At 46.6% G+C, this 26,768-nt stretch overlaps 1 protein-coding gene across 2 annotated transcripts in view; it reads left to right on the forward strand.

Annotated features, from left to right (window-relative positions):
- Window positions 1-26,768, forward strand: part of GNPAT (glyceronephosphate O-acyltransferase) — a 920,813-nt gene that overhangs the window by 327,587 nt on the left and 566,458 nt on the right. For both annotated transcript variants that reach the window (XM_086927130.1, XM_086927131.1), the window contains exon 3: window positions 23,350-23,526. In XM_086927130.1, coding sequence (XP_086783256.1) covers window positions 23,350-23,526 — 177 coding nt within the window. The remainder of the gene's footprint in view (window positions 1-23,349; window positions 23,527-26,768) is intronic.

The following is a 26,768-nucleotide window of genomic DNA, read 5'->3' on the forward strand; positions in this document are numbered from 1 at the left end:
CCGGCCGGCCAGGTACTTCCGGGTCGCTGCGGGCAGCGCAGCGGCCCTTCTCCTTTAGGCAGGCAGGCGGGCAGGCATTAAAGATATCGGCGTGGGCAGCCGAAATTTAAATATAGTCGCAAATAAGCGAGGTGGGCACTCGCCAGGCTGGCAAAGCGCTCCTCAGCGCTATAATCAAAAATAAAGCGCTCGAAAGCGCTATGGGCAATAAAGCGCTCCCAAAGCGCTAGAATAAAAAGTACAAAGGGTCCTTCCAGCAATGCAGCTCCACCATGCTGCACAAAGGTCCAGAGAGTCCCAGGGGGCAAAGCAAAGTCCCCCCCCATCAGCCCAGCAAGGCAGAGGGGTCCCCCAGGAGTCCAGGAAAGTCCATCAGGTGCCCAGGGCTGGGCAGAGCCAGGGATTCCCCTGGGCTCAAGCAGCAGCAGCCCCTGGCAGATTCAAGTTGAAAACAAGAACAACTTGGAAGGGGATACAACCCCTTTTTATACAGTGCAAAACCTTTGAAGTTCTTTGAAGTCCTTTGAAGCAGGCAGTGTGAGAACCAGCTGGACTGGTTTAGAGGGAAGTCCCCTTCAGTATCAGGGACAGAGGTGTCAGTCGCCCAGCGGGAGGTGGAGCCAGCTTTGTAGTTACACAGGAACAGCCCTTCACTATCAGGTGCCATCTCCTCCCACTTCCCTGGCAGCAGATGCTGCCTTTCATCCATGGGCTGACTTCAGACAACCTCCTGGGCTCTCCAGCCCCTGTCATCCTCAAACCAGACAGTCAATCCACAAGCAGGCCCAAACCAGACAGTCAATCCACAAGCAGGCCCATGCACTCTGGGCCAGGCTCACCAGCCAATCACATGCTAGCAACAACCTACACAAATATGCCAACTTCCAAAAGTAGGACTTCTAGACTAGACACAGCCATGTCGCATACATCATTTTGCAGCATTCACTCTCACGAGTTGATACATACCAAACTCGCCCCTGCACTCCCCACACATCAGGAACTACCATGGGCATACATACTCCCCATTCATTCCTATGGGAGGGCAGGTCACTCACCATTCATCCACAGAGAGCTCAAGCACTTTACACTGTACCACAGTGAAAAAGTGCGCAGAGGCCTAAAATCACCAATACCAGGTTCCATAAATAGGCTAGGAAAACGCAAAAAGTCTAGGGGTGAACCTGCCTAATGGGCCGGGTCCAACACAACCCCCTTCCAGCCAAAACGCAGGGTAGACCAATCACACCACTGATGGGCTTCACTGCTTTGGGCGACAAAACCACGGACACGGCCTCGCACAGCAGGGACACCGTCCAGTTTTTCGCCACTCTGAACCTACATGGTTTCCTCCAAATAATAACTCTCTGACTCAACTAGGGTACCCCACTGGTACACACTAGTCATCCACAGCCAAGACCAGGCCATAGGCCATCCAAATCACAGGTCCTAACTAATCCACAGAGTGGGGGGTAGTAACCCCTGGCATACAATAGCCATTCTCCACTCTCTCTCTCAGTGTAGCTACAACTACCACTGATCCACCAACCTAGGGACCATACCCTCAAGCTGACCAGAGGTCACGGGCAAGAATGCCCCACCCTACCTCTACTTCTGGGTTTCCGCACCCTCACAGAAAAGCAATTCACCAGAACACAATTCTCCTACCAGATCAGGACCTCACTCCATCACTGGTCTACCACCTGGAAACTATTTCACTTCTGAGGTACAAAGCACACAGCACAGTTCCTCTTCAAGCAGGTGGGGGGACACTGCACACAGCAAAGCCCCCTTTCCTCTACCTTAGTGAAAACAACAAACTGCAGGTGAGCCCCAGAACACACAGCAAGGGCAGCCCCCTCAGTCTCTTCAGCTGATCCACTTTGGTAGAGATTCCTCTTGACCTAGAAGTTTCCTAATCTCCCAACCTAAGATCTAAACCCTCAGGTTACACCGGGGTCAGAAGTAAGGACACCGTCCCTCTGCACCCCCTTCCAGTTCCAGTATGTCTCAGGCTAGACAGAGCACACGCCAGCGGCGTATCAGCGACACACTCTCCTCCAGTACTCCCTATCACAGGGTGATTCTCAGTATGTCCCAGGCTAGACAGAGCACACGCCAGCGGCGTATCAGTGACACACTTTCCTCCAGTACTCCTTCCAGGTCAGGCCACACCCCAACCTGGCTTTCCCCCCTCCTCGGGGAACGACCTCCAGAGGCCCCACAAATGGTCAAGCACTCTAGACGGTCAAGTGCTCAGCGAGCCAGGACTTCTGCACCCTCCACTTAGGAGTGGTACTGCCCAACACTAGGACCGCCGGAGTTCTGGTTACAGACACTCCCCGTCCTCTAGACACAGGAAGATCCTCCTCAAATGACCTATGTACAGCTTAGGCCCCTGACCTGGCGCTCCCTTAAGGAACCCTCCAGGCCCTGAGCTAGGGTTTCAGGCCAACGTGGGACACACCGTCCCACACTCACTCCGCCTCCACTGAGACAGGGCGTGAGCCCCTACACCCCTACCATACTACTGGGACCAAGCTGGGTTACACATGAACCTCTTCCCCTTTACAGGATCATCAGATACACAAGCCACTCCTTTTGGAACCACTCCCTAATGCCTCTGCAAGACATCTAGCACACCGCCAGACATCCACCTTCTTATCCAGTGCCTCTGCAGGACCTCCTGCACACCACCAGAGGTACACCTCTCATGCAAGCTCTTTAACAAAAAGAAAACTCACACCAACTCCTCCAGTTCAGCACATCACTCATTCGCACACTCCCCCCCCTCGGACTGGTAAGGCAGTTTCCACCACCCCTGATCACTCAACCTGACCACACGTGACACAGGTACCAAACTCTGGGAGCGGGGAATGGGAATTAACACACTGGACTTTAAATGCGTGTGAACATTAGAAATGCGCACATCCCAGTATTTGGGCACTCCCTCCGGTTCAAAAATGGATTGACTCCATATGGTTTTATAAATTTATTCAATTATAGTTGCTTATTATTCAAAAGTTCATCAGTGGATTATTTTCATCCAATTGATTGTATTTATCACAAAATCATCATTGCTCCGATGCATTTCGGGTCCAATACCCTTTCTCAAGGAGCACTGTAAAAATAAGAACGATCTATATTGGCATCATGATGGTATTACCTAGATAACATATTCAAAAAGAGCAATTCCCAAAAGGAAAAACCAAACGTGTGCATTCCAAAAAACAAACAAACGAAAGTCTGTGCAGACAGATATACAAGCCACCGGGGACTGTAGAAAAGTAGTACTGACCGATATACAAGTAACTAGAGACTGTAGAAAAAGTAAACCCAACTGAGAAAACAGGGGAATGTGTCAAAATGGAATTAGTGCGCCTAGAAGGGGAGTGGATACGTAACGAAATAGCTGTGGTAACATAAGGCATGCTCACGTGTAAGCGGATCTGTAATGCGGTGCTAGAAGGAAGGGTGAAAACGGGCGGTTAAGTTATCACTCGAAACGCGAGTGCAGTAATAATCAAATGTACGTTGCCGGGTTTCCGTGCTTACCAATATGTGATTTCAGATGGGGACAAAAGAAGTCTCCTGGTCGTTGGCTGCAACTCGGGCTCGCCGGGCTGAAGTGACGGCTCGCGAGTGAAATTGACACACCTTAAGCGTAACGCGGGATCGGCCAACATGAAAATTGACAAAGGACTCGGCGGTGTTAACTATGGGGGCCATATTGGAAAGGACAAATAACAGAAGTGGTATGAAGTGGGAAGGTGACGTGAACATAAAACGTGCAACAAACAAGGTGCAACAGACAAGGTGGTGTGACGAACAAAGTGACATGTATTGACAAATTATCAAGAGGTTGAGAATAGCAAATATATGAATAAACAGAAAAATAGGCTGAAAAATAGTGTTGTCAGGAGTAGGTTAAATTGGCAGAAACATGAGATGATGATGAAAAGATAAATAAAAGTGCATTAACATTTCAGAGAAACTCGCACAATGCGAATGTGTCCATCATGTACCCGGCTGGGTACTTTACAGGAAGCAACTTAGCTCAATTCGATCATTGAGCCCAAAAGGTTTATACGATTGCAAATGGTAGATCCATGACGTTTCCCTTTGTAATAGAAACTTATTATTGTCTCTTCCTTCTTTTTTTTCAATCATCTCAAGGACCAAAAATTTCAATTGTGCCACAGTATGTTGATTTTCCATAAAGTGTGCCGCCACACTGGATTTGGTTTGCTTTGTCCTTATGTTAGATTTGTGTTCGTTTAATCTAACTTTAATTTTTCGCTCAGTTTTGCCTATGTAGGTCTTGCCACATGGGCATTTGAGGAGGTAAATTAGGTTGGATGAATCACACGTTGCGTTGACTTTCAGGTTGATGGCTGTTCCTCTCATGGGGTGGTTGATTTTGTTGCCCATTATGATGTTGTTACAACTGTTGCAGTTAAGGCACGGTTTGGTGCCTTTATATGTGGGTGAAATGGGTGTTTCTTTTGATAGGATCTCCTTCAGGTTGTTAGCTCTGGTATACGCAAAAATCGGAGGGTTTTTAAACATGTCTTTAAAGTCAGGTTCAGATGCCAAAATTCTCCAATGTTGTAAGATAATTTTTTTATATCTTCCACTCAATGTTGAGTATTTTGAGACGACTACCATCCGGTTGGTCTCTTTTTTGGTTGTCTTTTTCAAAGCTGTTTGGCGTTGAATTCTGGATACTTTAGTCTTGGCCTCCTCTGTGGTTTCCTTTGGGTATCCTCTGGATGTGAATCTTAAACTCATTTCATCGATCCGTTGGACCAAAGTATCCGGATTGGATACAATGCGTTTAACTCGCAACATTTGACTGTATGGTAGGTGACGTTTTAATGAATGTTGATGAAAGCTAGCGAAGTGCAACGTGTTGTTACGGTCTGTCGGCTTTCTGTACAGATCTGTGATTAATCCGGTGTCGGATTTGGTGATAAGGACGTCCAGGAAATTGATTTGGGTGTCATCGATGTTCCATGTCATTTGTATCCTGTGGTCTTTGGTGTTTAAGTTGTTGAGCTCATCTTTCAACATGGTTTTGGTGCCTTTCCATAGGAAGAATAGGTCGTCGATGTACCTCACGTACATCAACAAGTTTTCAGTCCAAGATGGATTGTCATATATGTAATTCTGTTCGAAATCAGACATATAAATGTTAGCGTACGCTGGAGCAGCGCAATTGCCCATGGACATACCAGATGATTGTTGAAACCAGTGGTTGTTGTAACAAAAATAGCTATGATAAAGTGTGTAAATCATAAGCTCCATCAGGAAAACTTTCATAGCTTCCGGGATGTTGCTGTGTGCTAGGGTTTTCTCAATGGCTTCTATTCCACCTTTATGTGGAATTGAGGTGTACAAACTGTTCACATCCGCGGTGCAAAAGGTTACGTTGTCGTTTTGGTTGATTTTGATTTCTGACAATTTGAGTATGAACTCGGTGGTGTCTTTCACATAGCTTTTTGATTCTTTGACGAAAGGTTGGAGATAACGATCCAAAAATTTGCCTACGGGCTCATGAAGGGATCCCTTAGTGGATACTATAGGCCGCATTGGCGGATCTTTTAGGTTTTTGTGTATCTTGGGTAATAAAGTTATGGTGGGACTTCTTGGGTAATCAACCACTAAGTATTTCTTGGTGCGGTCATCGATGGTGCCTGTATCGTGAGCTTTGTTTATGATTGATATCAATGCAGCTTTGTATGAATTGGTAGGATTGGATTCCAGTGGAATGTAAGTATCAGATTCACTGATGTGTTCATCCATCTTGGTGTCATACATACTGGAGTTCATGACGACGAGGGCCCCGCCTTTGTCAGCTTTTATACATTTAATCAATTTGTTATTGGCAATCTTTTTCAGTGTGTCATTGTCTTTCTGTGTCAGATTTCTGGTCCCAGTTCTTTTCTTGAAGTTTATTTTACCCAAGTCCTGTTTGACTAAAGTCTCAAACGTATCGATACTTTTGTGACTGGTGGGTGGTATGTATGAGCTCGTTGGGCGTAATCCACAGAGTTGATCCGGTTTCTGATCTATAGTTGGTGGAATCACATTCTCAAAGAAGTGTCGTAGCTTTAATTTCCTTGTCAGTTTAAATGTGCTGGTTTCTAATTCCAATTGATTGGTGTAAGAGGTGGGAATGAACGATGTGCCTTTTTGCAGAAGTTCAGTCTCGTGTTGTGACAGTTGAGTGTCAGAGATGTTGATCACTAGCGATTCTGTTTCTTTTTGTCCTTCTTGGAGCCTCTTGTGTTTGGGGCTTCTGGTTCCTTTTCTCTTACTTCGCCTGGGTCGTCGGTTTCTGGGGGGCCTCTCTCTAAAAAAGGACCTGTGTTGGATGTAGAAGCGCTCTCTTCCGCTTGTGTTCTGTTTTGATCTTGACCCCTGTTGGTGTCAAGGGTTGTCTTCCTGGTTTGTCTGCTCGAAGTGTCACTCCCAGAGGAGGAGGTATCAGTGTGTTGACTTGTCGGTTTATTACGACGGCGTTGGGCATAAATGTCAGCCCAAGTGTATACCTCATCCAATTGGTAATCTAAAGTATCACGTTTGAATTTCCTAAGTTTCCTGTCGTTGATATCCTTTGTATGTTTATCCAGTTGGATTTTCATATCCTCTAGCATTTGTGTAATGTCTTCTGTTGTTTTGAACACTTCAATTTCTTTCTCAACCTCTTTGATTTCATTGGTGATGTCAACGAGGATGTTAGACAATTCTTCGATGATAAGCAGTATGAGATCTAAACTGCATTTATTTAGAATTGCGTTCCACTTGGCTTGGAAGTTTTTAGAGTTCTTGCACAAGGACGGTTTGAGTGCTATCCTTCATACCACTTCTGTTATTTGTCCTTTCCAATATGGCCCCCATAGTTAACACCGCCGAGTCCTTTGTCAATTTTCATGTTGGCCGATCCCGCGTTACGCTTAAGGTGTGTCAATTTCACTCGCGAGCCGTCACTTCAGCCCGGCGAGCCCGAGTTGCAGCCAACGACCAGGAGACTTCTTTTGTCCCCATCTGAAATCACATATTGGTAAGCACGGAAACCCGGCAACGTACATTTGATTATTACTGCACTCGCGTTTCGAGTGATAACTTAACCGCCCGTTTTCACCCTTCCTTCTAGCACCGCATTACAGATCCGCTTACACGTGAGCATGCCTTATGTTACCACAGCTATTTCGTTACGTATCCACTCCCCTTCTAGGCGCACTAATTCCATTTTGACACATTCCCCTGTTTTCTCAGTTGGGTTTACTTTTTCTACAGTCTCTAGTTACTTGTATATCGGTCAGTACTACTTTTCTACAGTCCCCGGTGGCTTGTATATCTGTCTGCACAGACTTTCGTTTGTTTGTTTTTTGGAATGCACACGTTTGGTTTTTCCTTTTGGGAATTGCTCTTTTTGAATATGTTATCTAGGTAATACCATCATGATGCCAATATAGATCGTTCTTATTTTTACAGTGCTCCTTGAGAAAGGGTATTGGACCCGAAATGCATCGGAGCAATGATGATTTTGTGATAAATACAATCAATTGGATGAAAATAATCCACTGATGAACTTTTGAATAATAAGCAACTATAATTGAATAAATTTATAAAACCATATGGAGTCAATCCATTTTTGAACCGGAGGGAGTGCGCAAATACTGGGATGTGCGCATTTCTAATGTTCACACGCATTTAAAGTCAGTAATTTGGCGTAGACGGACGGTTACGCTACCAGTTGGAGCACCTTTAAACCCACATGAACGCATTTGCGAAGATTTAATTTTACTTTTCCTATTAATCACGCAGTGCATTGCCTATCCTACCTTTTGAATTAACACACTGGACACATTAAAGCTGCCACCACTGGATCCTACCACACTGGGGAATCCAGACACACACTACACTCAGGGAACAACCACCCTCCTGAGCAAGTCATTTCTCCTCACACTCCCTCTCTTCCATCTACCCACACAGGGACAGGATTTGGGATTGGACATTGGACCCAGCAAGGGATTCCTAAGCTATGGGAACCTCCCCCTCTACTGGCGTCCCGCCCTATCACTTTCTCTCATCTGCCACTAAACATAAAGCGCAGAAACACATTTGAAAATGACACTCTTGAGGAAAAAAATCAAAAACAATAATCCCAAACATGTGACTATCTGAAAAAAACAATTGCAGAGTTTTGTAATGTAGCCAGTTGTCGCTATGGCACTGCGCAAACACAAGTCCAAAATCCGCACCGCTGACCACCAATGTTAGAACTGGCTATTTCTGGTAGGCTAAGGCTGACGCCATAGCCAGGCAGAAACCACCATTCTAGTCAGGGCAAGGAAGTCGCACGCCAAGATAACCTCTGCTCACCCCCTTGGTAGCTTGGCTCAAGCAGTAAGGCTAAACTCGGAGGCAATGTGTAAAGCATTTGCGCCAGCGCGCAACAGCAACAACATACTAGGCACACCACAGAAGAGACTCCACACAAGGTTATTATAAAAATAACTTTTGTATTGTAAAAACACATCAGATAAAATCACACATATACATTGTGCCAACTGGCACAGGCAATATTCACAGGGATTATGTACACAAGACAGGGCCACAAGGGCCACTGTCATATTCAGATATAGCACTTCTAGATAAAATGTAGAATATAAAATCACTTCTAGAATGAAATAGTAAAACATAAAATGGTAATCACAAAGATAACAACCAGTAACCACTGGTAACAGGAACCAGGACCTTACTAGGACCACCTGTACTAAGAAAGAAGAACCACCTAAGTATCACACAGCATTAGGGGTCTAAGAAAGGATACCTTACTCATGATGCAATAAACCTACATTCAGAGGAGTAGAAAAGACAACCACCTAAGAATAACCACATTTAGGGGCATAAACCAGAACACCTTACCCATGATGTATGAACACATTCAGAGGAGTAATAAGGAGAAACACATGATGACTAAACATTCAGAGGTGTTAAGAATAGAGCACATGATGCAATAAAATCACATTCAGGGGTGCAGCGCAAGAAGACACATGATGACTAAACATTCAGAGGTGCAGCGCATGGAAAGGAAGACACATGATGCAGTAACACATTCAGAGGTGTTAAGAATAGGGCACATGATGCAATAAAATACATTCAGGGGTGCAGCGCAAGAAGACACATGATGACTAAACATTCAGAGGTGTAGCGCATGAAAAGAAAGACACATAATGCATCAAACATTCAGAGGTGTCAAGAGTAAAGCAATAGCGCAAAAATCACATGAGGCCTAAGAACCTTCAGAGGTGCAGGAATACCACATGATGCAAAAGATCACATTCAGAGGTGCAATAACCATACCATTGCGCAGACTCCCATAAGCCACCACCTGTGGCAGTCCCTAGGCCAAGGGCCTTGTTGGGGCTCAGACGCCCTGAGTCTCAGTGTCAGGGTTGCGCTGCCATGCAGCGCCAGTCTTATAGTTCAAAAAGCCTAAACGTGGCAGGTGCCCACTAAGTGCTGGGCACCTGGAGAACAAAAGAACTGCGCCAGGGCCCTCACTGGCCCTTAGGAGCAAACTGCGCCCAGGCTGGAGCCACACAGGCTCTAAAACACATACACTGTGCACGTTGGAGCCACACAGGCTCTTTCAGCGTTGGGGCGACCCACTGCCATCCGGGGCCGCCCTGACTCTCCAGTCACTTCATAGAATGCCCCCAGCGCCTCTCAGGGCACGAAATACAAACACAAATGGGGCGGGGAGCCTCTCCGGGCTCCGTGCACGTTGGGGCGACCCACTGCCAACCGGGGCCGCCCATGAAGCCTTCATGGCTTCCTGCTGGCACTCTGCAACGTTGGGGCGGCCCACTGCCATCTGGGGCCGCCCTTGAAGCCCTCGTGGCTTCACACCCGCAAGAGCGCAAGCTCCCGCTACTGCGAGGGGGGGGGGCGGACACCGACAATGTGTCCCGGCGCCCCTCCCCCTCGTCTGCCCCACTCACCGGCAATCTTCCTCTGGTGTCGGCAGGCTCTTCGTGAGGCAGCGCGGGGTTCTCCATGACACCGGAGCCCCGCCTGCAGCTGCCCTCCTCCTCGCACCGCCAGGCTTCTCCTTGCTGCCGGTCTTCCTCCTGCAGCAGGGCTTCCTCGCATCACGGGAGCCCTGCGATCCGGCCGCCATGCTGCCTCCTCTCTCTCTCTCCCCTCGCGGTCGCCACTCCTCGGCACCCGGGCTGCGGGGGCGGGACTTCCGGCCGGCCGCGCTGAGATTGGCCAGCCGGCCAGGTACTTCCGGGTCGCTGCGGGCAGCGCAGCGGCCCTTCTCCTTTAGGCAGGCAGGCGGGCAGGCATTAAAGATATCGGCGTGGGCAGCCGAAATTTAAATATAGTCGCAAATAAGCGAGGTGGGCACTCGCCAGGCTGGCAAAGCGCTCCTCAGCGCTATAATCAAAAATAAAGCGCTCGAAAGCGCTATGGGCAATAAAGCGCTCCCAAAGCGCTAGAATAAAAAGTACAAAGGGTCCTTCCAGCAATGCAGCTCCACCATGCTGCACAAAGGTCCAGAGAGTCCCAGGGGGCAAAGCAAAGTCCCCCCCATCAGCCCAGCAAGGCAGAGGGGTCCCCCAGGAGTCCAGGAAAGTCCATCAGGTGCCCAGGGCTGGGCAGAGCCAGGGATTCCCCTGAGCTCAAGCAGCAGCAGCCCCTGGCAGATTCAAGTTGAAAACAAGAACAACTTGGAAGGGGATACAACCCCTTTTTATACAGTGCAAAACCTTTGAAGTTCTTTGAAGTCCTTTGAAGCAGGCAGTGTGAGAACCAGCTGGACTGGTTTAGAGGGAAGTCCCCTTCAGTATCAGGGACAGAGGTGTCAGTCGCCCAGCGGGAGGTGGAGCCAGCTTTGTAGTTACACAGGAACAGCCCTTCACTATCAGGTGCCATCTCCTCCCACTTCCCTGGCAGCAGATGCTGCCTTTCATCCATGGGCTGACTTCAGACAACCTCCTGGGCTCTCCAGCCCCTGTCATCCTCAAACCAGACAGTCAATCCACAAGCAGGCCCATGCACTCTGGGCCAGGCTCACCAGCCAATCACATGCTAGCAACAACCTACACAAATATGCCAACTTCCAAAAGTAGGACTTCTAGACTAGACACAGCCATGTCGCATACATCATTTTGCAGCATTCACTCTCACGAGTTGATACATACCAAACTCGCCCCTGCACTCCCCACACATCAGGAACTACCATGGGCATACATACTCCCCATTCATTCCTATGGGAGGGCAGGTCACTCACCATTCATCCACAGAGAGCTCAAGCACTTTACACTGTACCACAGTGAAAAAGTGCGCAGAGGCCTAAAATCACCAATACCAGGTTCCATAAATAGGCTAGGAAAACGCAAAAAGTCTAGGGGTGAACCTGCCTAATGGGCCGGGTCCAACAATAGGCATGATGGCCTCCTGCATCTCCATAGTCCTGCACGCGAGACTACATATGCGTACGCTTCAGGAGTGCTTAGCACGTCAGTGGACTCAGGCTCACGGACAGTTGAAAGACCTAGTGTTGGTGAGCGGTCGGGCATACAACTCTCTGCATTGGTGGAATCCACAAAACCTTTGCAAGGGACGACCGTTCCAAGAGCCTGTGCCACAGATCATCCTGACGACGGACGCTTCTCTCCAGGGATGGGGAGCTCATGTACTCCATTACACTGTGCAGGGACTATGGACACAACAGCAACGGAAGATGCATATCAATGTTCTGGAACTGATGGCAATCTTCATGGCACTAAAGGCCTTCAAAGTACATCTGTGCAACAAGGTCGTGTTGATCCGGACGGACAACATGACGGCCATGTACTATGTTCAGAAGCAGGGAGGAACACACTCTCCGCAGCTGTCTCATCTGGCTCAGAGCATGTGGAAGTGGGCCATTCAGAGAAACATCTTCCTCATGGCAGAACACTTCCCAGGCAAGGACAATCAGATGGCGGACCTGCTCAGCAGGTACAGCCACCAAATGCACGAGTGGGAGATACATCCATCAGTACTCCACCCGTACTTCCAAAGGTGGGGTCATCCAGAGATAGACCTGTTCGCCACAAAGGAGAACGCAAAATGCCAAAGCTTCGCCGCCAGGTTTCCACATCCACAGTCGCAAGGCAATGCGATATGGATGAACTGGTCAGGCAAATTTGCGTACGCTTTTCCCCCAGCACCGCTGATACCGCTGGTGGCACGCAAGCTCAAGCAGCACTCGATGACTCTCATCCTAGTTGCTCCAACGTGGGCTCGCCAACCATGGTACACCACGTTTCTGGAACTGTCAGTGGTACCGCATCAAAGGCTGCGCCTCACACCATGGCTTTTGACGCAGAGCCATGGCGACATTCAGCATCCAGATCCGCAACAGCTCAACCTGGCGATCTGGCTCCTGAGGTCTTAGAGTTTGGCTACCTCAACTTACCTCCTGACTGTATGGATATCATCCGGGAGGCAAGGAAGCCCACCACTAGAGCATGCTATGCGGCAAAGTGGAAGCGGTTTGTCATTTATTGTGCAGGCCACAACATTAACCCGCTAGATGCATCTATTCAGAACATCATTTGTTATCTTTTACATCTATACAAATGTAATCTAGCCTTTGCTTCCATTCGCATACATTTATCCGCAATGGCTGCTTATCTCCAAAACAGGCAGCACCTCTCACTCTTCAGGGTGCCTGCCATTAAAGCCTTTCTAGAAGGACTCAAACGAGTCATTCCTCCGCGGACTCCACCAGCTCCTGAGTGGAACCTCAATGTGGTCCTCACCCGGCTGATGGGTCCCCCTTTTGAACCACTGCATTCCTGCGAGATTCAATTCTTGACATGGAAAGTGGCTTTCCTTATAGCGATTACTTCGCTGCGACGAGTTAGTGAACTCCAGGCACTAACTATCCAAGAGCCATTTATTCAAATTCATTCTAACAGGGTGGTGCTTCGCACTAACCCTAAATTCCTTCCTAAGGTAGTGTCTCAATTCCATATTAACCAGACTATTGAACTACCTGTGTTCTTCCAAAATCCTGAGTCATTGGCGGAGAGAATGCTCCACACGCTTGACGTCAAAAGGGCCCTAATGTATTACATTGATAGGACCAAGGATTTTAGGAAAACTAAACAACTCTTTGTTGCCTTTGCGCCACAACACAAAGTTAACCCCATTTCCTAGGCTGGTATAGCCAGGTGGATCGTTAAATGTATTCAGATCTGCTATCTAAAAGCCAAGCGTACTCTCACCATTCCACCACGGGCCCACTCCACCAGAAAGTTGGGGGCCTCCATGGCTTTCCTTGGAAATATTCCTTTGGAAGACATATGTAGAGCAGCCACATGGTCTACCACACACACATTTACAAAACATTATTGTGTTGATGTGCACTCTAAACAGCAGGCAGCTGTAGGGCAGGCCGTTCTAAAAACACTTTTCCAAACTGCTGCAGCTGGCACGGGCGGCCGCCGTTAATGGAGGGACTGCTATGTATTCTATGCACAGATATGAATTCAGCAGCCCACATGCCTCGAACCGAATATGCTACTTACCAGTATGCATCTGTTCTTGGCATGTAGGGCTGCTGACATTCATATCGCCCGCCCTCCTCCCCGGCGCCTGTAGCAGCTGCAGAATTCACATATACTTCTAGCATGGTCATCATTCACTTAGTTTCACTCCATCTTGGCCACAATGGCTAAAAACAATCTGAGGATGGAGTCGATGCCCATGCGCACTGTAGTCCAGGGGAGGAGCCACCTATCTTGTGATACTTCAAAGACTCTTCCAGGACAACAATGTGCGATCATCCGGACCCAACACTAGGCGGCGATCTATGCACAGATATGAATGTCAGCAGCCCTACATGCCAAGAACAGATGCATACTGGTAAGTAGCATATTTGAAATAACTCTCGTTATCTTTAATGAGCAGTACTTGGAAAGTAGGGGTGCCCAAGTCCATAGTCCACACCTTCAATTAAGATTCAGTTGTATCCAGATGGCAAGACCACCCTGGCTCTCCCATGAATGGAGGGTAATGCAGGGCCAGAAAAACCAGAACAACCTGTGCATGAAATCGGAGTAATGGCCCATGTTTTATGTAATACAACAATATCAAATTTGCCCACAAAATTAAGCCAGACTGGAATAATCTTGTTCTTAAACCCGGCAACATTCCAATTTAATAAGGAAAATTAATGATTGGTGCACACTGTCTCTGGGCTACACCCTTTCTCCAACGCATTATACCCTTTAGACTGATTAGTAGGTAAGAGCTCGATATGAGTTTATGTAAGACAGTCTTCTTTAGATAAAATATCAAATCGGTTTGCTACAGGCACATTAAACTGATCCCTAGTAAACAACTGCGGGATAGCAGATAATCTGGGCAAACGTGGAGTTAAAATCCTATCTTTTATCAATCCCTGATGAGTCCTAGTGGGTTGGTTTGCTCAAATATTCCAGGAATTGATGACCTAGCTATATCATCGATATGTATTTGCATGTTATGTCACGCACCAACACCTGTGATCTGTGACATAACTTACAATTGTTGACGTAATGTTATGCCTGTTGTATAAGATGGAAAAGATTTTTTTTAAAGAATTTTTAAAAACCTGTGGAGCTAAAATCATTGAAAGATTGTCCTTCACTCCTCTTTCTCAAGACACATTTGCCTGCTGATTATGTGGTAACAAAAAAGTCGGGTGGGGTTTATAAAAATAGCTTAGCGGAACTGGTGTGCTTAAACTCTTGCGATCACCTTTGCTCATGTTCCCAAACAATATGGTTTGAACCACTTTGTGGTAATTTAAAATTATTAATAACACAGTCTCCTTGGGTTCCCATTGAACCTGGGCCAGCCCATTTAATCCTGCGGATGAACAGAATGTCTTCCACAAGAGAAAATGAGAATACCCTATGGCAAACACGCTAGTCCAACAGCTTGTTGCTCAGTTCCCAACAGAACTCCTCATGATTCTTCTGCAAGGGGGGGGGACTCCAACCAGAACAACCACATTAGGGCCCACAGCGGGGGGAGATTAATAATTGTCTGACTTGGGTTAGCAATAAACCTTCTAGCCTCATGACCAATCTCACCAGGTTCTACTGAAGGGACTGATGGATTCCCCCCCCCCTAGAAACAGATATCTGCTCCCTGTTGGAGGGGCAGCAAGCGTATTCATTTCAAAGCTTTATTTATTGCGTTTAAAGCCAGACACTGCCTTGGTACGTGGCAACTGTTGCAATTTTTCAGACCCTACACTCGAGCTAGATCACTTAGATCATCAGATAGTGGCAATCTGATTATCCCCAAGCCACACAAAGTAAAATGGGGAGGAAAAAGCTTTGTATACACAAAAATGGGCTGCCCCTAGCGTGGGTTCCTACAGTTTCCTACAGAGTTATATTGAGATGCAGCACCAGTGGGGGCATCTCCAAAAAAGTTTCGGACTGGCCTCGCGCAGCGCCAGGTGTCATGTTTCATCATCGGCTGTCCTCGCCCTCTAAAAACTTCGTTTGATAGAGGGCGGGCATACACCTGGAGACAAGGATGCACTTCTAAAGCTAAGAAGTGGCCGTGTGAAAGTGAAAGGTGATCTAAAAACCATTACATTTATCACTAGACTGTGTTTATTCAAAGAGCAAATGTATGGTATTATAATAAGTGAACAGTGACCTCGGACGTTATTCTCCCTTCATCGTGTTAAGTGTGGTCAACATGTTTCTGCATTCGTGTCCCCGAAGGGTACGTAGCATTCGTCAGGATCAAAGGGTGTCTAACTATGGGCGCTGCCTTTTCGCATCTAGTGCAAGAAGGACCTGCCACTCAAGGGACGGGTCTGTGGGGGTCAAGCTACTCGTGTGGTGTAGTACCAATGTAAGTGATTCTGTAGGAAAAAAGTGGGAAACAAAAAAGACATACAAACCATACGTGTAAGTATATTTACAAGTGCCAAACTTTGCCATCCAAGCCAAGTCACACCTATTGCGCGCATGATGTGGTCTTAATGAGACACGTGGCAAGTATACGTGTGATCATACAACAAGTAAAATGTTGGCAATCCATTTCTTACCCTAAGATACTATCCTATATACTCCAGGGGCGGGCGAGGGTGGAAGGACCTACTTGTGACTTTCTGTAAAGGAGAGGTACAGATGGTTACGGTCTAATTGTGTAGCCACAAAGCTGTGACACAAAAGACTAACATCCAGTATTATGCAATCAAAATGATGTATGCCCAGTGTGGTTAAGACACACACAATCTTTCAGCAGAAGGTGAAACAAAACTGTCACTTTCACATCCATACGTGCAACCCATACTCTTACTGTCTGAATTCAGCATTTCCCGCCGTTGTCTCTAAAGGCGTCCTCTCAGTTTTCCCTTCGGTGGAGAATGGTGATAAACCGGAGGGTTTAAGTACTATGGTCAAGTGGTTAATTTATTGTCAAGTACACGTTATTCGGAAGGCCGTGGAGTATAACCTGTGTCCCGGTCATGACGGGTCTGGATGCCTGGCGTGGGGTGTGTCTGATTGCGCCTCCTCACATTGGGTGAAGAGGGAGTTTTCTCCGCCCAGTAGCTAGTGATCCCAAGGTGCGCATTCGCTAATCATTGTAAAGCACACTTGGGCGGATCGTCGCAATCACAAGGTTTTGAAAACGTGGCTGCACATGTGCGGGGTTCAGATTTTCCTGCTGTGCGCCTGCGTGCTAGTCACTAAGAGTCAGGATCACATACCAGAAGCATAACTCACCAATGCGGTATGTGTGCTCTAGTCAAAATCCAGGCTACGCGCACGCTCGTCCCTCTCTCTATGGTTGAAGTCACATTAATAAATGTAAGTGCATCGCTATCATGTTCCACTGACTGTGCATGAGTGTGGTGGAATCTTACATTAGGTTTGCATTGGTGTTTACTCATGGAGTATACCAGTCGGTTTCTCCCCTGACCGGTATTTGTTATAAAGCTATGGTCCATCAATTTGAAGAGGACTACATTTTCAATCCCGCTAATCCTTTTACAACTCAGATGAGAACATGGAAGCGGTATATAGATTGTGTTCTAATCATCTGGAAGGGCACAACAGATGAAGCCACGCAGTGTGTGGAGTGGGTCAACAGTAAAGACCCCCACCTAAGGTTTACTCACACCATTTTAAAAAAACATGCGTTTCTTCTGGATCTGGACAGAACACTGACGACTGAAGGAATGTCCACCAAAGTACACATTAAAACGATAGACAGGAACAGTCTTCTCCTCTATGAGAGCTACCACCCGAGGGCTCTTCATGAAAATCTGCCAGTCGGACAATTTCTCAGAGTACGGAGAAACTGCTCGGCGGTGGACACTTTTCAAGCACAGGCGGAACAACTAGAAAGCAAGCTCCTGGAGAGACACTACCCGAGTCGAATGATCAAACGAGCAAAGAGGGCAAAGAACAATAATCTGGAAGCCCTTCTGGAGACCATACCGAAGGAACAAACAGACCGTTTGGTATGCATAACCATGTACACTCCCGTTTCAAATAGAGTGCAGAACATTATTAAGAAGAAATGGGCAATCTTGAACAGCGGAAATCGGAAGTGGGAACCCCCACTCTTCGCGTTCAAATGGAGTAGAAACTGAGGGATGACCTGGTACACTCGAAGATCCCCAACGATGACAATGAGAACCAGATGACCCTATGGAGCCAACCGAAACCAACAGGCCACCATTCGTTCAGCAACTGTGTTTGCTGCCGCCTGACTACCACTACTAAGGAAGTTGACATTGGTACGGACAACCCCTGGAGACTAAAAGACTTCAGTACTTGCAATACGGAAAATGTAGTCTATCTACTGACCTGTCTATGCAATCTGAAGTACGTCGAGATGACAACAAGGAAGGTGAAAACAAGGATCGGCGAACACCGTAGCACCATCCGGTGCAGGAAAACAAACACAAAACTGACAAAACACTTCACAGAAAAAAACTACGTTGGGTCATTCTGGAAGAAGTGAAAAAACAAAAAAACGAGATTGTCAGACAACTACACATCTGGGAGCAACGTTGGGTGTACGGGTTACATACATGGGAGCAAAGGCCTTAATGATTAAATACCATGGTTACAGTTGGCGAGGTAACCAGGCCTCACCCATTGTACAGACCCATCATTGACTCATGCAGATGTACACCATTGCAGAAGGGGCTCTGGGACCATGACATTGAAAGAGTAAGGCGACACGTGGGCAGTCCACGCAAATATAGGTCTAGGTATTACCACAGGGTAGATAGCAGCTACCATTGCATTATCTAAACATCTGGGTGATGCTCAGTATATTATGATTGACATGTCTTACTGTGTAACCTCGCAGATCAAGGACACTGGATCAAACATGGGACATGTAACTACAACTAGAGAGCAGTATACCCAGGCCCACTGCTTTATAACAAATACCGGTCAGGGGATTGACCGACTGGTATACTCCACGAGTAAACACCAATGCAAACCTAATGTAATATTCCACCACACTCATGCACAGTCAGGGGAACATGATAGCGATGCACTTACATTTATTAATGTGACCTCAACCATAGAGAGAGGGACGCGCGTGGGCATAGCCTGGATTTTGACTAGAGCACACATCCCGCATTGATGAGTTATACTTCTAGTATGTGATCCTGACTCTTAGTGACTAGCACGCAGGCGCAGAGCAGGAACATCTGACCCCCACGCATGTTCAGCCACGTTTTCGAAACCCTGTGATCGCGACAATCTGCCCAAGTGGGCTTTACACTGAGTAGCGCATGTGCATCTTGGGATCACTAGCTACTGGGCGGAGAAAACTCCCTCTTCATCCAACGTGAGCAGGCACAATCAGACACGCCCCACACCAGGCGTCCAGACCCGTCCTGAACGGGACACAGGATGTACTCCACGCGCTTCCAATTAGCGCGTACTTGACAATCAATTAACCACTTGACAATAGTACTTAAACCCTCCGGTTTATCACCATTCTCCAACGACTGGGAGACCGAGATGACACCTTTAGAGACAAAGGCTGGAAGTGCTGAATTCAGAGAGTAAGAGTATGGGTGGCACGTATGGATGTAAAAGTTTTGTTTCACCTTCTGCTGAAAGGTTGTGTGTGTCTTACGCACACTGGGCATACATATTTTTGATTGCATAATATTGGATGTTATTCTTTTGTGTCACAGCTTTGTGGATACACAATTAGACGGTAACCATCTGTACCTCTCCTTTACAGAAAGTCACAAGTATGCCCTTCCACCCTCGCCCGCCCCTGGAGAATATAGGATAGTATATTAGGTTAAGAAATGTATTGCCAACATTTTACTGGTTGTATGATGACACATATACTTGCCACGTGTCTCATAAAGACCACCCACGCGCACAATCGGTGTGACTTGGCTTGGATGGCAAAGTTTGCCACTTGTAAATATACTTACACGTATGGTTTGTATGTCTTTTTTTTGTTTCCCACTTTCTTCCTACAGAATCACTTACATTGGTACTACACCATACGGATAGCTTGACCCCCACAGCCCCCGTCCCTTGAGTGGCAGGTCCTTCTTGCACCAGATGCAAAAAGGCAGCGCCCATAGTTGGAAACCCTTTGGTCCTGACGAATGCTACGTACCCTTTGGGGACACAAATGCAGAAACATGTTGACCACACTTAACACGGTGAAGGGAGAATAACCTCCCAGGTCACCGTTCACTTATTTTAATACCATACATTTGCTCTTTGAATAAACAGTCTAGTGACAAATGTAATGGTTTTTAGATCAACTTTCACTTTCACAAGGCCACCACTTAGCTTTAGAAGTGCATCCCTGTCTCCAGGTGCTTGCCCGCCCTCTATCAAACATAGTTTTTTTAGCGCGTTGGACAGCCAATGATGAAGAATGACACCGGGCGGTGTGTGAGGCCAGTCCGAAACTTTTTTGAGATGCCCCCACTGGTGCTGCATCTCAATATAACTCTGTAGGAAACTGTAGGAACCCACGCTAGGGGCAGCCAATTTTTGTGTGGACATATCATATTGGAGGCTGGCCAGTCCCTAGGCCCCGTGTCCCTTGTTCCCATCTCCAGCAAGGTCTGAGGTTAGTGTGTGTGTGGAGGAAAAAGCTTTGCCTACACCACTACCAAAACTCTGGAATTCCCTTCCTCCTTCCCTAAAAAAAGAATCCAATCTGCTTAAATTCAGGAAGCGCTTAAAGACTTGGCTATATTAGCGCACCTACACCGTATTACCTTTGCTCGTATCCTCGTCTTAGCGCCTAGACGCCTCTGGGTATATGCAGCGCTATACAAATTCTTCATTTCATTTTTCAGCCGGTTTAGAGATCCCAGGCACCTCTATCACCTGTGGTTCAGAGAATGAGCGGTTGCTGGACAATAAAGCTCCCCATGACTCTGCCGAAGTATTCACACTAGGAAGCTTTGGTTGCTGTTGAGATGCAGTATGGCTGACTACAGAATCCTCTGTTGTGTCCCTAATAACTGGGGGCTGCTGCAGCAAGGAGGATGCGAGCTGTGATTCTACAATTTCTAAGCGATGTAGCAGAGATGACCGTTTGGCCTGAAGAAGCACCTTGATTCTGGCAATACAATCCCCCATGAAGCACTCGACGTTGCACGCATTATGTAAAGGGACAGCCACGGCCCTTTCCACAGTAAAATATTTTTAGGTTAGTCAGAGCATTGGCGTAAATTAGACCAGGCACCTAGCTTTAGCCGTTTATTCTTAGCAGACGCCTTAAGGCTGTTAGTATTAGAAGGGACATTATTTTCCACCTGCGGGTGTCCCATGTCTGAGGCATTAATAGGGAATTCAACAATGTGCACAAGAATAAACCATCCACAATTGGGCCAAATTAAAACTCGACCTCAGTGGCAGCCTTCTTTCAGTGAGGGCAGTTTCCATGCTGATAACCCCCATAGCCCTTTCAAGCATCCTGTCAATAGATGTGCACTTCAAAGGGGGTGACAAATGCAAAAAGAACAATTGATGGACAGAATGCAGAACAATGTCATACATTCACCCCAGTACAGAGATCTAGGCCTAAATCCATCGTTTTTTTGCTCACCATGCCATTCCCGTTTGGACCCAGCCATATGCAAATCATTCTTGACCCTGCACCCAATGGGAATAGTCCAGCCTGAACTGCCAGGCCAGGTCCTCCCTGGACTGGAAACAAGCATCCTAGGACCGGTTTTGGGGTTTCATCCCTCTGGGAACCAGGTCTTAGCCTTCCAGTACATCATCCCTCGGACCTGCACCCAGACCTTTATTTAAATGGTCCCTCGCCGGTCATTCTCTATCTTGCCTCCAAAGGCAGCCTGGTCATTGACCCAGGCAGTTAAGTAATTTGTAAACAGGCATGCTTATTAAAATGTCCTGAAGAAGATCCCAATATTTTCTTAAGGGATCCAAACGCCGTTGACACCTTGTAGACCATATACTGTTGTTTAAAATGTCCTAATTTTCGTGTAATGGTGTCTACTGTATATTCTGTTTATTCTATGAAAAGTGTGCTGAAAACCAACATTTTCCCTTGTGAACCCTTCACTTTATGTTGTAGGTCTTTCTTGCTAAAGTTGGATACAGGCTTGTGTCCCATTTAAAACTCTTTTTTGTTTACTCTTTGCAACTATTGAATTGATTGCACATTAAATATCTGTCCGGATGGACAGATTTATACAATATAGTACTGATTGGATCTATATTTGTTTTTCAACTATTTTTTGTCTGGGGACCACTGTCTTTAGAAAAAAGTTCAATTACCCAAAGGTCCCTGACCAATTACGTACTGGGTCTACTTGTCCTTTTACAATATACACTTCAAAGGGGGAGCAGGAGCTGGCAGGGCACCAGACCCCTTCATTTTTCCCATTTTATGCTGTGAGGACAGACCTGGACAGGCAGGGCAGGTAGAGGTAGATTAAGGCGCCTGGCTTCACCCAAGATCAAAAGTTACCTACATCCCAAATTGATGAGTGGAAAACATGAACTACCTTCTAAAAATGAAACCAAATAGAGCGGGCACAGCCCGACTTCCTCCAGGCTCTGACGGTTGAAGACGGGCCTGTGTGCGTTCCGTGCATCGGGATACGAGACCCTTTTATGCTCCCGACTGGCATGGAGCAAAAGCTCCTCCTTCCTCAGTGCCGGGCAGTAAGGGCGATGCAGTCCTCCTTGAGTTTCTCTAAACAGGGGCCTCAGGCTCTAGTTTGTGACACTTAGTAGCTATCTGTACATTCCACCATTTTCCATCTAGCAGTACTTTATTGCTCTTGAATAAACTTTAATTCTTCAGAACCCGACTACTCAGAATTCCCCCTTTTTTGGACCACCGACACACACTATCGCCCAATCCCCTATTTCAAATCTTGTGTTTATTTTAGCATATGTCTGTTAAAACTTGTTGATTCTCACTGGAACATTATGTTCTCTCCATTCAAGCAGGAAATGCATTGGGACAAGTGATTTTTCCTTTTAACAAAGAACATGGAGCATCCCTTAAAACAGAATGAGGTGTTGTTTCTATAATTCCATAACATATTCTTCACTTCTTGTCTCCAATCCCCCCACTCAAAGTTAACTGAATACATTTAGCCAATACTCTGTTAAATGTTTCCACCAAACCATTCTCATGGGGATGATGAACAGCCGTTTTGAGATGTTTGATACCTTCTTTTTCGCGAATTTTTTTTTAAAGCATGTGGAAACAAACTTTTGGCCTAATATCAGAAACCATCACCATTGGGCATCTCTCTCTTTTAAAAAATGTCTTCTGAAAAAGCAACCACATGGGCAGCCCTGACTTCCTTCAGAAAAGCTTATTCGGGCCACCTGGAAAAATAGTCCATTAACACAATAGCATGTTTACTTCCGAAACCCAGACAATAAAAAAGGACCACAATTTTCAATGACTATTTCTTTCCATGATCATTTTTTAACTGCAATAGGTGCAATGTGTTGTTCTGACAACATATGACTTTTGCCACTAGATATATGTGGGGCACAAAATCACGTACAAATCTTTATATTTCCTTATACATGCCAGGCCACCACAAAGCATTTTGTGCTTTTCTTGTCATTGTTGACATAGCATCATGACCATCATGTAATAAACTCGACCTCTGTTGCAAACTAACAAGACCACTCTCTCGTCAATCTACTTGCCCAGTATTGTATTTGACAAGAACTGCTATTCATTTACCTTTCTTACACCCCTCCTTATTGATTTGTATTGACTAAGACTTTTTGATACGTGTATTCTCTTTAGATTTCAAAGGATACAGGCGAATCTTATGATATCCTGCAGGAGGAGGCTTCTGAAATCCTCGATGAAATGGGCCACAGTCTTCGACTTGGAGTTGTTCGTCTCTTTGCACTGAGTTTAAGTAAAATATTTAAAGCACTTTTCCTGAAGGTGTGCGTTAACGAAGAAGGTATTCAGAGGGTAAGTATTCTGCAGCAACGTTGACCTGGCTGTATAAAATAGTATTATACTTTATTTGGAAAGACATGCTTAGGTTGGCTTGCATGTATGTATTTCCTTGTTAATTCCTAATGCTTTGAGCGACTGTGTTTAATTGTGCTCTGATTTATTTGAATTAATATGGGGTTCCTCCATTTCTTGCCAACTTTTTAATATCTTGCTGGCTTGTCAAAACCTCTGCCTCACAAGAAATGTTTTGGAAGGCTTGAACTTTGTTCTATAGGAAACACATTGTGAAGCATTATTTGTACTCGGAGTTTCTCATCCCCTGAAGTTACATTGAGTATCAATTCAAGAAAAATGTTATTCGTTACTCTTCCATAACATAAAAGCACATAATAAAGCAAGCATGTGCGTAGATGTAAAAATCTCATTAAAGCATTACATTAGATCAATACTCCTACAGACTTAAAAAGCTGCTAATCAATGAACATTTTAATCAAAAGTCCATTATACACACAATGTTAACATAATCTAGCACATTTCAGAATTTGTAAAATCTGCTAGATAAGAGACCAATGCACAGCAAACCATGGGTTATTCAGCTATTGCAGAAACAGTAAAGCCGGTCTACACTGTCTAAAATGAAAAAACGTTAAAAAGAGGAAGAACACAATTTCTTTTTGGTAAATCATAAAAATAACAGAAAGGGAGAGAACTGTTCGTAAATAGCAGTTGCCAGGGTATCATACATTTTTTTCTTCATTTATTTATTGATTATGCAAAAGTCTGATACATAAAATAAGAACAATCAAGGAACATAAGCCGTCACAGTGCACTTTCAATACTGATTAAATATTCCAAACTATTACAAAATTCGAGCCTATTGAGATGTACAGGCCAACAAGTGGCGTATCTGTCCTACTGTACATTATGTGTCAGAGCAGAATCATCTATGGCTTAGCAACTATCAACTGGCCAGGCCAGTGGACCACAAAATAGTAACCTACATTGCCTTGAAATGTGGGTACATATGGCAGGTGACCAAGCAGGGAAGACCTCGAGGGTGGGTCTTTGACCCCAACTCACTTTAACTGCATCCATTCCCTTTACTTCAGCATGTCCTGCTCCTGGCCAGCTATGTAGTTTTGATTTAGGCCCCAACAACTCTTGGGACGATTCTGATGAGAGAGTAAATCGCTGAATAACTCAGATTGAGGATTGCAATATAGCATATCTCTGGGCCAGCTTGCAGTGGTGGGAGCCAGGCCCTGGCACCAGCGCATCACAATGCCTCGTTTTGCTATTAATAATCCTTTGTCAACAAATCGGCGCGCATCTTTACAACTCTGTCTAGAGTGCCCCAGAAGGGGCAGCAAAGCATCTGGTAAGTGGGAGATCTATGCTGTCGCTTAGTGTTTGGAAAATTAAGCTCCAATATCTGGCTATGTTTGGACATAACCAGGCTTCATGCAGAAACCCATCTGGGGAGAATCCGCACCTCTCACACTCCTCAGTGTCACGGAGCCCATATCTATGTAACCGCTCTGGGGTGTAGTAAATCCTATTGAGATACTTAAAGTGAATAAGGCGGTGTCGTCCATTCAAGGAGACATGTTGCGTCACTTCACAACAATACCGCCACGTGGCGTCCTTAAGAGCCACACCTAGTTCGCTTTGCCATTCCAGTCTGGCTTTGGTGAAAAAAGTTCTGCGATAGTCCTGTGCTGTGCTATAAATGCTGGAGTCTATCTTGGCTGGGGATTCAGAGCGTAGCAGGAGAGAGACTGGGGCAACTTCAGGTGGCTCCAGCTTATCATCCTCAATCAACTCTCGGAGTGCATGTCTCACACTGTAAAAGTGAAACCTCGCAGGGGGAGTGATATCGTGTCCCTCGGCTTCCATCTCAGCCCACCCTCGCGCCCTTAGTGCCCACACAGTCATCCGCCCGGCCCCCCCCCCAACATTATGTACATTCTGCCCATAATGATTACACTAGACACATGGTTTATGGGTAAAGAACTGCTGCAGGTTTATTCTGTAAACAACAAGAATATGACGTTAGTGGGTTATCTTACGGGCGATCCAGGGCAGGCAGCCCCTTGCTGCCCCGCCCGCCTAAAGAGCCAGCCAGCACGGTGGGTCGAAGCCCGGACAGTGCAGCACCTTATTGATCCTTATCTTACTACTCCCACCCCTTTCTGGGCGGAGCGGTATGGCACACCCCCGGTTGGTTCAGGCCCCCCAACCGCCCGAAGGACTAACAGGGCGCCTACGTGGTTTCCCGGAACCTCCTGAGCATAGACAGCAGCAGGAACAGAGGGCGATCCGGGGACGGCCGGGGCTTAAGTACCCAGCACGCCCCTTCCCAGGTAAGCCCTCCCCTGGCCGCACGTCATGGTGGCCCAGAGGAGGTGCCAGTGAGGCTTGCCCCACCTCCGTTCCTTGCCCCGCAGGGAAACGGGGGGGGGGGGGCTTTGACTAGTGGCAACTATGGGGCTGCCATGCCAATGTCCCTCTGCGTGGGACGCGGGCAGCGGCATTCCTCCGAGAATAGGTCCTCGATCTTAGTGATAATAAGAGTCGCCTAGGCTCGAACCACCATACGCTCAGTGCAAATCGGTAACCAGGGGCACCATTCCGTCGGTGTAAGTGGCGAATACAGTATAATACTGGCCTGCCTCCTCAACAAGTTCTGCCAGGCATGTACTGTAGCGTTAAGAGAATCTAGAATGCCAGCCCGCCTAGCTGGTGCCTGAAACAGCTGTGCCGCAAGGGGAGGGGATGCCATAGCAGGTTTCTCAATCTGCAGATGGGAAAGGTCAGGTTGCCGATGCACCCAGAAGAAAGCATGAGAACTCTACGCCACCCGACAGTAAAGCTCAAGATCCGGAGCGCCCAGCCCCCCAAGGAGTAAGGGAGTGTGAGTATAGCCCATCTGATGCGAGGCTGTTACCAGCCCAAGCCAGCCTCACCAGTAACAATCTAACTGGTTTAAAGAAGTGAGTTGAAAGTACCATTGGTACTTTTAAAAACAAAAATAAAAAATGCAGTAACACTACCATTTTCATCAGCGAACTGCGCCCCAGTAGCGACAATGGCAGACAGGTTCAGCGGTCCACATCCTCTTCTAATTTACCGATTTGCTTTACTGTAGTTGTCCCGGAATACCGTCTCAGCGTTTGTGTGGACTTGAACTCCCAAATAGCGCACTGAATCCGTATACCAGCACAGAGAAAAATCAATTTCGACAGGCTCCGTGG

This window comes from Lissotriton vulgaris, chromosome 6, assembly GCF_964263255.1.
Source record: "Lissotriton vulgaris chromosome 6, aLisVul1.2, whole genome shotgun sequence".
Lineage (NCBI taxonomy): Eukaryota > Metazoa > Chordata > Amphibia > Caudata > Salamandridae > Lissotriton > Lissotriton vulgaris.